This window comes from Melospiza melodia, chromosome 25, assembly GCF_035770615.1.
Source record: "Melospiza melodia melodia isolate bMelMel2 chromosome 25, bMelMel2.pri, whole genome shotgun sequence".
NCBI lineage: Eukaryota > Metazoa > Chordata > Aves > Passeriformes > Passerellidae > Melospiza > Melospiza melodia.
This window is the reverse complement of record NC_086218.1, coordinates 9,991,143-10,002,732: the sequence shown is the minus strand read 5'-3', so window position 1 is coordinate 10,002,732 and position 11,590 is coordinate 9,991,143. Positions and strand designations below refer to the sequence as shown.

The 11,590-nt window shown below is 59.9% G+C and overlaps 1 protein-coding gene across 1 annotated transcript; it reads left to right on the top strand.

The window, feature by feature from the left end:
- The first annotated feature begins 44 nt into the window (after positions 1–44).
- LOC134429152 (NADH dehydrogenase [ubiquinone] iron-sulfur protein 2, mitochondrial-like) lies at positions 45–10,644 on the top strand. Its single transcript, XM_063176254.1, is given in 16 exon segments — positions 45–151; positions 238–341; positions 922–950; positions 952–1,113; positions 2,263–2,286; positions 2,288–2,384; positions 2,485–2,597; positions 2,695–2,769; positions 3,631–3,708; positions 4,411–4,496; positions 5,123–5,242; positions 6,534–6,663; positions 7,136–7,231; positions 7,868–7,951; positions 9,522–9,579; positions 10,521–10,644. Coding segments are annotated over 16 exon segments (1,401 nt in total). The 3' UTR covers positions 10,559–10,644.
- The last annotated feature ends 946 nt before the right edge of the window (positions 10,645–11,590 follow it).

Genomic DNA, 11,590 nt, shown 5'->3' with positions numbered 1-11,590 from the left:
GCGCCCGCAGCGTCTGCCCTTCCCCTCTATGGCCGCCCCCGCGCATGCGCATTGCCAAGGGCACGATGGCGGCGCTGCGGGCGCTGTGGCGGCTCCGCGGCCCCTCGGGGCTGAGCGCGGCGGGGGCTCGGCTGGGCCCGGCCCCGGCCCGGTGAGCCCGCGGGGGACACGGGGACAAAGCGGGGAGGGCTATGGGGAGGCTCTGGGGCTGTTCCCGCTCACCGCCCGGCCCCGCAGGTGCCGCCAATGGCAGCCCGACATGGAGTGGGCGCAGCAGTACGCGGGGGCCATCATGTACCCCAGCAAGGCCACCGAGAAGTGGGTGCCGCCACCCTGGAACGGTGAGGGGACAGCGGGGACACTCTGGGACAAGGTGGGGAGGGGGCTCTGGGGGGCCCTGAGCAGGGAGGACGAGGCTTTGGGAGGGTGTCGGGTGCTTTGGGGGTGTCCTGGGGGCTTTAGGGGGGGCACAGGAGAGGTCTCAGGGGCTTTGGGGGGGGCTCTTGATGTGCCTTGAGGCGTTTTGGGAGGTCCAGGAGGGGTCTCTAGGGCTTTGGGAGGTTCTAGGGGGGCTCTGAGGGGCTTTGGGGGGGCACAGGAGGGGTCTCAGGGGCTTTGGGGGGTTCTAGGAGTGCTCTGAGGGTAGTTTGGAGGTCACTTGGGGCAGTTCGGGGTCATTCAGATCAGTTTTAAAATCGTCAGATCAGTTGTAGGGTCACTCAGATCAATCTGGGGTCGCTCAGATCAGTTTTGGGGTCACTCCGGGCACTTTGGGGGCACTCAGGATCCCCACAAGCCTCGGCAGGTGCTGCTCCTCCCTGTCCCCAACATTTAGAGGGTTTTGTGCCCTTCCTGAGGGGTCTGACCCCTCTCCGTGTCCCCCCCGTGTCCCTGACCCCGGCACTGTCCCCCTGTCCCCAGACAAGGACCCGGTGGCCCACAAGAAGGTTTTCCAGCCTGACCATCAACTTCGGGCCGCAGCACCCGGCGGCGCACGGGGTGCTGAGGCTGGTGATGGAGCTGAGCGGCGAGACGGTGAAACGGTGCGACCCGCACGTGGGGCTGCTGCACCGCGGCACCGAGAAACTCATCGAGTACAAGACCTACCTGCAGGTGAGCCTGGCATCCCAAATTCCATGGGATTCCCGTCCTCGAGATGCCTGAAATCCCATTTCCCTTAAAACCCCCCCTTCCATGGGATCCCCACGTGGGGCTGCTGCGCCGCGGCACCAAGAAACCCATTGAGTACCAGACCTACCTGCAGGTGATCCCGGGATCCCAAATTCCATGGGATCCCCACCCCTGAAAGCCCCAATTCCATAGAATCCCTGAGATCCCCATCCCTGAAACCCCCCTTCCCGTGGGATCCCCACGTGGGGCTGCTGCGCCGCGGCACCCGAGAAACTCATCGGGTACGAGACCTACCTGCAGGTGATCCTGGGATCCCAAATTCCATGGGATCCCCATCCCTGAGATCCTCATCTCTGGAATCCCCAATTCCATGGGATCCCTGAGATCCCAGTATTTCCAGTATCTCCACTATTGCCACTACTCCCAGTATTCCCATTATTCCCAATTTCCTAGTCTTCCCAGCACTCCTAGTACTCCCAGTCCTCCCAGTACTCGTAGCAGTCCCAGTACTCAAATACTCCCAACACTCTCAGCACTCCCAGTACTCAAACACTTCCATTACTCAAACACTCCCAGTATTCCCAGTTCTCCCAACGCTCCCAGTATTCCCAGTACTTCACTGCTCCCAGTCCTTCCAGGATTCCCAGTACTCATAGCAGTCCCAGTACTCAAATACTCCCAACACTCTCAGCACCCCCAGTACTCCCAGTATTCCCAGTACTCCCAATACTCCCAACACTCCAGTATTGCCAACATTCCTAGTCTTCCCAGCGCTCCCAGTACTCCACTGCTCCCAGAACTTCCAGTACTCCCAGTACTCTCAACACTCCCAGTATTCCCACCCCTCCCAGTATTCCTAGAATCCCCAGCCCTCCCAGTGCTCCCAGTATCCCCAGTGCTCCCAGCCCTCCCAGTATCCCCATTATCCCCAGTATTCCCAGCCCTCCCAGGATCCCCACTATTCCCAGCCCTCCCAGTATCCCACTATTCCCAGCCCTCCAGTGCTCCCAATGTCCCCAGCCCTCCCAGTGCTCCCAGACCTCCCAGTATCCCCCACTATTCCCAGCCCTCCCAGTGTCCCCAGTGCTCCCAGTGCTCCCAGTCTGCCCAGTCTCCTCGGGGTCCCCGTAGGCCCTGCCCTACTTTGACCGCCTGGGACTACGTGTCCATGATGTGCAACGAGCAGGCCTACTCGCTGGCCGTGGAGAAGCTCCTCAACATCCGCCCCCCTCCCCGCGCTCAGTGGATCCGAGGTGAGGCTCCCCCCAGCATTCCCAGCTCCCTGGCACCCCCAGGATTTATGGGATCACCCCCCTTTTTTTCCCCTTTTTTTCCCCCCCGTTTTTTTTTCAGTTCTCTTCGCCGAGATCACGCGGCTGCTGAACCACATCATGGCGGTGACCACGCACAGCGCTGGACATCGGGGCCATGACCCGTTCTTCTGGATGTTCGAGGAGAGGGAGAAGGTGGGTTTGGGGGGATTTGGGGTTCGGGGGGTGGGATTTGGGCTGTGGGGGTGCCAGGGGCGCTGAGCAGCAGCGGGTCCCCTCTGTGTCCCCCCAGATGTTCGAGTTCTACGAGCGCGTGTCGGGGGCGCGGATGCACGCGGCCTACGTGCGGCCCGGGGGCGTGCACCAGGTGAGGGGCTGGGCTGCTCCCCTTCCTGGGCACCCCATTTCCACGGGAACCCCATCCCTGGGATCCCCATTTCCACGGGAACCCCATTCCTGGAATCCCCATTTCCACAGGAACCCCCGTCCCTGGATCCCCCATTTCCACGGGAACCCCATCCCTGGGATCCTCATCCCTGGGATCCCCATTTCCACAGGAACCCCCATCCCTGGGATCCCCATTTCCACGGGAACCCCATCCCTGGGATCCCCATTTCCACGGGAACCCCGTCCCTGGGATCCCCATTTCCACAGGAACCCCATTCCTGGGATCCCCATTTCCACAAGAACCCCATCCCTGGGATCCCCATTCCTGGGAGCCCCATTCCCCCAGCACCCCCATTTCCATGGGAACCCCTGCCCACATCCCTGGTGCCACCTGAGCTCCCACCTGTCCTGTGTGTGCCTCCAGTGCCACCTGTCCCAGTCCCAATGCCACCAATCCCAACCCTATCAATCCCATCTGTGTCACCAATGCCACCTGTCCCAGTCCCAATGCCACCAATCCCACCAATCCCACTTGTCCCAATCCCAATGCCACCAATGCCACCTGTCCCACCTGTCCCACCTGTCCCAGTCCCAATGCCACCAGTCCCAACCCTATCAATCCCATCTGTGTCACCAATCCCACCTGTCCCAATCCCGATGCCACCAATGCCGTCAATCCTACCTGTCCCACCAATGCCACCTGTCCTGTGAGTGCCTCCAGTCCCACCTGTCGCAATCCCAGTGCCACCAATCCCACCAATCCCACCTGTCCCAATCCCACCAATTCCAATCTCTCCAATCCCACCTGTCCCACCTGTGCCACCTGTGCCACCTGTGCCAGGACCTGCCCCTGGGGCTCATGGACGACATCTACGAGTTCGTGAAGAACTTCTCCATCCGCATCGACGAGGTGGAGGAGGTGAGGGGGGAACTGGGGACAGCCAGGCTGCTGTCACCTGTCACCTGTCACCTGTGAGGGGCAGGGCCATTCCTCGCTGCATGAGGGGAGGAGGTGACACACATGATGGGGGTGCAGGGGGACAGGGACAGGTGAGGGTGGCAGGGACAGGTGAGGGTGGCAGGGACAGGTGAAGGGCTCACAGGTGACGGTGGCAGGGACAAGTGAGGGGTGCACAGGTGACAGTGACAGGGTGTGAGGGACAGGGGAGGGGTGCCAGGGGCAGCTTGTGGTGCCAGGGGCGGGTGAGAGATGCACAGGTGACACAGTGGCGGGACAGGTGAGGGATGTCAGGGACAGGTGACAGTGCCAGGGACAGGTGAGGGGTGCCAGGGACAGGGACAGGTTTTGGTGCAAGAGACACACATGAGGGGGACAAGGAACAGGTGCCAGTGCCAGGTGAGCATTTTCAGCACCAGGTGACAGTGCCAGGGACAGGTGAGACATGTGAGGGACAGGTGAGGGGTGCACAGGTGACAGTGCCAGTGCCAGGTGAGGGGTGCACAGGTGACAGGGACAGGTTTTAATGCGAGAGACGCAGGAGGGGGACAAGCAACAGGTGCCAGCGCCAGGTGAGCGTTTCCAGCACCAGGTGACAGTGCCGGGGCCAGGTGAGAAGTGCAGGGCAGGTGCCAGCTGTGCCAGGTGTGCCTCTGTCCCCAGATGCTGACCAACAACCGCATCTGGAAGAACCGCACCGTGGACATCGGCGTCATCTCGGCCGAGGAGGCGCTGAACTACGGCTTCAGGTGAGGGGGGGGCCCCAGGTGTGCCCCGCCCTGCAGGGGGGCAGGGCTGAGCTCAGGTGGGGTTTTGGGGTGTCCCCAGTGGGCAGGGCCAATCTCAGGTGTGGTTTTGGGGTGTCCCCAGTGGGCGGGGCCCAGCCAGGTGTGGTTTTGGGGTGTCCCAGTGGGCGGGGCCCAGCTCAGGTGTGGTTTTGGGGGCGGGGCCAATCTCAGGTGTGGTTTTGGGGGCGGGGCCAATCTCAGGTGTGGTTTTGGGGTGTCCCCAGTGGGCAGGGCCAATCTCAGGTGTGTTTGGGGGCGGGGCCAATCTCAGGTGTGGTTTTGGGGGCGGGGCCAATCTCAGGTGTGGTTTTGGGGGGCGGGGCCAATCTCAGGTGTGGTTTTGGGGGCGGGGCCAATCTCAGGTGTGGTTTGGGGGCGGGGCCAATCTCAGGTGTGTTTGTGGGGGTGGGGCCAATCTCAGGTGTGATTTTGGGGTGTCCCCAGTGGGCAGGGCCAATCCCAGGTGTGTTTTGGGGGCGGGGCCAATCTCAGGTGTGGTTTTGGAGTGTCCCCAGTGGGCGGGGCCAATCTCAGGTGTGTTTTTGGGAGCGGGGCCAATCTCAGGTGTGTTTTTGGGGTGTCCCCAGCGGGGTGATGCTCAGGGGCTCCGGGATCAAGTGGGACCTGCGCAAGACTCAGCCCTACGACGTCTACGACCAGGTGGAGTTCGACGTTCCCATCGGATCCCGCGGGGACTGCTACGACAGGTACGGACCCACCTGGGCTGGGGGGACATGGGGACAGGTATGGACCCACCTGGGCTGGGGGGACATGGGGACAGGTATGGCCTCACCTGGCCTGGGGGGACATGGGGACAGGTATGGACCCACCTGGCCTGTGGGGACATGGGGGGGACAGGTATGGCCTCACCTGTATCTCACCTGCCCTGGGCTGGAGAGATGGAACCCCATCTCTGGAAGCCCCAGGACCCCCATCCCATGGGACCCCATCCCCAGGACCCCTCCCAGGTTCACCTGTTCCCTCAGGATCCCCCTTTCCCTGAGCCCCCCGTTCTCTGGGATCCTTCATTCCTAGGGGATCCCCCATATCCCAAATTTGGGGTCCGGGTACCTGTGCTGAATACAGCAGATCCCGTACCCAGTTTTGGGGCACAGCAGATCCCCCATATCCCATTTTTGGGGTGCAGGGGATCCCCCATAATCCCAAATTCAGGGCGCAGGTACCTGTGCCGCGTGGAGGAGATGCGCCAGTCCCAGTTTTGGGGTTCAGGGTGTTCCACACCCGTTTTCGGGGTACAGCAGATCCCATATCTGGGTTTTGGGGTGCAGGTACCTGTGTAGGGTTCAGGGCGTCCCCCAGTGCCGTTTTTGGGGTGCAGGTACCTGTGCTGGGTGGAGGAGATGCGCCAGTCCCAGTTTTGGGGCACGGCAGATCCCATACCCATTTTTGGGGTGCAGTATCTGAGTTTTAGGGTTCAGGGTGTCCTAATCCCATTTTTGGGGTTCAGTGGATCCCATATATCATTTTTGGGGTGCAGGTACCTGTGCCGCGTGGAGGAGATGCGCCAGTCCCAGTTTTGGGGCACAGCAGATCCCATACCCATTTTTGGGGTGCAGTATCTGAGTTTTAGGGTTCAGGGTGTCCCATATCCCGTTCTTGGGGTTCAGAGGATCCCATATCCCGCTTCTGGGGTGCAGGTACCTGTGTAGGGTTTAGGGGATCCCCCAATGCCGTTTTTGGGGTGCAGGTACCTGTGCTGCATGGAGGAGATGTGCCAGTCCCAGTTTTGGGGCACAGCAGATCCCATACCCATTTTTGGGGTGCAGTATCTGAGTTTTAGGGTTCAGGGTGTCCTAATCCCATTTTTGGGGTTCAGTGGATCCCATATATCATTTTTGGGGTGCAGGTACCTGTGCCGCGTGGAGGAGATGCGCCAGTCCCCGTTTTGGGGTTCAGGGTGTCCCATACCCGTTTTTGGGGTGCAGTATCTGGGGTTTTGGGGTTCAGGGTGTCCCATATCCCGTTTTTGGGGTGCAGGTACCTGTGCCGCGTGGAGGAGATGCGCCAGTCCCTGCGCATCATCCTGCAGTGCCTCAACAAGATGCCGCCCGGCGAGATCAAGGTGGACGACGCCAAAGTGTCGCCCCCGAAACGCGCCGAGATGAAGGTGACAGCGCCCGGTGCCACCAGAGCGGGGGTGGCACCCGGGGAGGGTGGCACCGAGGGCTGGTGGCACCCAGGGTGGGTGGCATCGAGGGCTGGTGGCACCCAGGGACAGTGGCACTGAGGGCAGGTGACACCCGGGGTGGATGGCAAGGAGGGTGAGTGGCACCCAGGGCAGGTGACACCAAAGCCTGATGTCACCCCGGGCAGTTGTTACTGGTGCAGTGCCACCCAGGGCAGGTGGCATCAAAGCCCAATGCCACCCAGGGGCAGGTGGCACTCAGAGCAGGTGCCAGTGCTGCAGTGCCACTCAGTCCTTCCAGGCAGGTGACACCAAAGCCTGGCACCACCCAGGGCTGGTGCCAGTGCTGCAGTGCCACCAAAGGCTGGTGACACACAGGGCAGGTGACATCCAGGGTAGGTGGCACTGACCCAGGGCGGGTGCCAGCTCTGCGGTGCCACCCCTGTCCCCGCAGACGTCCATGGAGTCCCTGATCCATCACTTCAAGCTCTACACCGAGGGCTACCAGGTGCCACCCGGGGCCACCTACACGGCCATCGAGGCCCCCAAGGTGACACTTGTTGTTGTCGTGTTTGTCCCCGGCGCCGACTCCGCCCCGGCCCTGTCACCATGTCCCCAATCCTGTCCCCGTGTTCCAATGGTCTCTGTAATGTCCCCAATCCCATTCTCGTGTCCCCAGCCCTGCCACCATGTTCCCAGTCCTGACCCCATGTCCCTGGCCATGTCAGTGTGTCCCTGACCCTGTCCCCATTGTCCCCATTGTCCCCATTGTCCCCATTGTCCCCATTGTCCCCAATCCTGTCCCCATTGTCCCCAGGGTGAGTTTGGGGTGTACCTGGTCTCTGATGGCAGCAGCCACACTGTCCCCATTGTCCCCAATCCTGTCCCCATTGTCCCCAGGGTGAGTTTGGGGTGTACCTGGTCTCTGATGGCAGCAGCCACACTGTCCCCATTGTCCCCAATCCTGTCCCCATTGTCCCCAGGGTGAGTTTGGGGTGTACCTGGTCTCCGATGGCAGCAGCCACACTGTCCCCATTGTCCCCAATCCTGTCCCCATTGTCCCCAATCCTGTCCCCATTGTCCCCAGGGTGAGTTTGGGGTGTACCTGGTCTCCGATGGCAGCAGCCACACTGTCCCCATGTCCCCATTGTCCCCATGTCCCCAATCCTGTCCCCATTGTCCCCAGGGTGAGTTTGGGGTGTACCTGGTCTCCGATGGCAGCAGCCGTCCCTATCGCTGCAAGATCAAAGCGCCCGGATTCGCTCACCTGGTACGGCTGGGGACACCTGGGGACACCTGGGGACACCTGGGATAAACCTGGGATACAGCTGGGGGCACTTGGGGGACACCTGGGATAAACCTGGGATACAGCTGGGGGCACTTGGGGGACACCTGGGATAAACATGGGATACAGCTGGGGGCACTTGGGAACACCTGAGGGACACCTGGGGACACCTGGGGACACCTGAGGGACACCTGGGGCACAGCTGGGGACACCTGGGGGACATGTGGGGATGCCTGAGGGATACCTGGGGGACACTTGGGGGCATCTGAGGCACACCTGGGGGACATTGGGGGCACACCTGGGATACACCTGGGAACACCTGGGATACACCTGGCCACACTGAGGGACACCTGGGGACAGCTGGGGACACTTGGGAACACCTGGGGACACCTGGGAGACACCTGGGAACAGCTGGGGACACCTGGGGGAGACTTGGGAACACCTTGGGGACACCTGGGGCACAGCTGGGGACACCTGAGGGACGCTTGGGCACACCTGGGATGCACCTGGCCACACTGAGGGACACCTGGGGACACTTGGGAACACCTGGGGCACACCTGGGCACAGCTGGAGGACACTGGGGGACAGCTGAGAGACACCTGGGTACACCTGGGGACATCTGGAGACACCTGGGGACAGCTGGGGACACTTGGGAACACCTGGGGCACACCTGGGCACAGCTGGAGGACACTGGGGGACAGCTGAGAGACACCTGGGTACACCTGGGGACATCTGGAGACAGCTGGGGTACACCTGGGGCACACCTGGGGACACTTGGGAACACCTGGGGCACACCTGGGGACACTTGGGAACACCTGGGGGACACCTGGGGACACTTGGGAACACCTGGGGACACCTGGGGACACCTGAGGGACACCTGGGGACACCAAGGGCTCAGGGGAACGGGGACAGGGGACACTGGGGGGTCCCTATGGGTGCGTTGCTGTGGGGGGTATGGAGGGTAATTAACCCCTGCAGGTTAATTGGGTATTGAGGGTTAATTGGGGGTCCCTGGGAGTTATTAGGGGTTAATTGGGCGTTGGTTAATTGGGGGGTCCTGGGCGTTAACTGGGGGAGTCCTTGTGGGGTTCCCCATGGGGTTAATTAGGAGTTAATTAGGGGTTAATTGGGGGTTAATTGGGGGTTCCTGGGGGTTGTTTAATTGGGGGTCCCTGGGGTTTAATTGGGGGGGGGTCCTTGTGGGGTTCCCCATGGGGTTAATTAGGAGTTAATTAGGGGTTAATTGGGGGTTCCTAGGGGTTGTTTAATTGGGGGTCCCTGGGGTTCCCCATGGGGTTAATTAGGAGTTAATTAGGGGTTAATTAGGGGTTAATTGGGGGTCCCTGGGGGTTGGTTAATTGGTGGACCCTGGGAGTTAATTGGGGGTTAATTGGGGGTCCCTGAGCATTAATTGGGGGGTCCCATGGGTTAATTGGGAGTTAATTGGGGTTCCCCATGAATTAATTGCGGGTTAACCAGGGCTCCTCATGGGGGTGCCTCTGGGTTAATTGGGCGTTAATTAGGTATTAATTAGCTGTTAATTGCTGCTCCCCAGGCCGGGCTGGACAGGATGTCCCAAGGCCACATGCTGGCAGACGTGGTGGCCATCATTGGTACGTCCCCCTCCCCATTTTGGGGTCCCCCCTCCCCATTTTGGGGTCCCTTTCCCCATTTCGGGGTTCCCCCTCCCAATTTTTGGGTTCCCCCTCCCCATTTTGGGGTCCCTTTCCCTGTTTCGGGCCCTTCTTCCCCATTTTTGGGGTTTTCCTTTCGTTCTCTTGGGGTTTTTTTCCCCATTTTAGGGCCTCCTTCCCTGTTTGAGGGATTTCTTCCCTTTTAGGGTTCCCATCCCATTTCAGGGGTCGCTTCCCCAATTTTCCCCTGTTGGAAACCTCCTTCCCTTTTTTTGGGGGGGCTCCTTCCCTTTTTTTGGGGGGCTCCTTGCCCAGTTTGGGGTCTCCATCCCCACTTTTTGGGGGGGTTCCTTCCCCATTTTGGCCTTCTCCTACCTCAATTTTGGGGGTCTCCCTTTGTTTTTAGGGCAACCCTTCCACTTTTGGGGTCTCCTTCCCCTTCCCAACACCCATTTCCCAATTTGGGGTGGTTTGTGCCCAATTTTGGGGTCCCCTTCTCCACTTTTGGGGGGTTCCTCCCCTATTTTGGGGGTTCTCCCTCCCTTTTTAGGGTCTCCCTTCCAATTTTAGGATTTCCTTTAATTTTTAGGGTTTCCCTCTCTTTTTAGGGCACCCCTTCTAATTTTGGGGGGTCCTTCCCCTTCCCAACATCCATTTCCCAGTTTGGGATGGGTCTTGCCCAGTTTGGGGTCCCTTCCCCATTTTGGGGTTCTCCTATCTCAGTTTCGGGGTTTTCCTTCCCTTTTTTAGCGTTTCCTTCCATTTTTAGGGTCTCCCTCCCTTTTTGGGGCGCTCCTTTCACTTTTGGGGTCTCCTCCCCCTTTCCCAGATATGGATCCCAATCTGGGGGGGTGTCTCACCCCAATTTTGGGGGTGTCTCACCCCAATTTTGGGGGTGTCTCCCCCCTTTTTCCCCACAGGCACCCAGGACATCGTCTTTGGGGAGGTCGATCGGTGAGGGGGGGGGTCCCCGTTTTCTCTCCGTGTTTGGGGGTGTCCCTGCCCCCCCATTTCGGGTCAAATAAAGCCAGAATCGGGTCCTGAGCCTGCCTGTCCCCTTTGTGTCCCCTTTGTGTCACTGGTGTCCCCTCGTTTCCTGGTTTGGGGGGGGATCCTTCCACACTTTGGGGGGGTTCTCGCCCGATTTGGGGTCTCCTTATCCTTTTGGGGGGCTCCTTGCCTATTTGGGGCCTTTCTCCCCAGTTTGTGGGGTCTCCTTTTCTTTTTTGGGGTCTCCCTTTCCCCTTTTTTGGGGTCTTCTTTCCCTTTTTGGGGTCCCTTGCCATTTCAGGGCCTCTTTCCCAGTTTGGGGGGGCTCCTTTTATGGGGTCTCCTTCCCATTTTGGGTCCCTTCCCCATTTGAGGCCTATGTCCCCCAGTTTGTGGGGTCTCCTTTCCTTTTTTTGGGGTCTCTTTTCCCCCTTTTGGAATCTCTTTTCCCCTTTTTTTGGGGTCCCTTCTCCGTTTGGAGCCTGTCCTCCAATTTGGGGGGCTCCATTTTTGGGGTCTCCTTCCCCTTTTAGGGTCCCTTCTGCCTTTTGGGGCCTCTCTCCTCAATTTGGGGGTGCTCCTTTTCCCCCTTTTTGGGGTCTCCTTTTCCCCTTTTTTGGTGTTTCCTTATCCTTTTTGGGGTCTCCTTTTCCTTTTTTTGGGGTCTCCTTTCCTTTTTTGGGGTCCTTTCCCCTTTTGAGGCCTCTCTCCCCTTTTGAGGCCTCTCTCCCCAATTTGGGGGGTCTCCTTTTCCCCTTTTTTGGGGTCTCCTTTTCCCCTTTTTTGGGGCCTCCTTTCCCTTTTTGGGGTCCTTTCCCCTTTTGAGGCCTCTCTCCCCTTTTGAGGCCTCTCTCCCCAATTTGGGGGCGCTCCTTTTCCCCTTTTTTCGGGGTCTCCTTTTCCCCCTCTTTTGGGGTCTCCTTCCCATTTTGGGTCCCTTCCCTATTTGAGGCCTATGTCCCCAATTTAGGGGGGCTCCTTTTCCCCTCTTTTGGGGTCT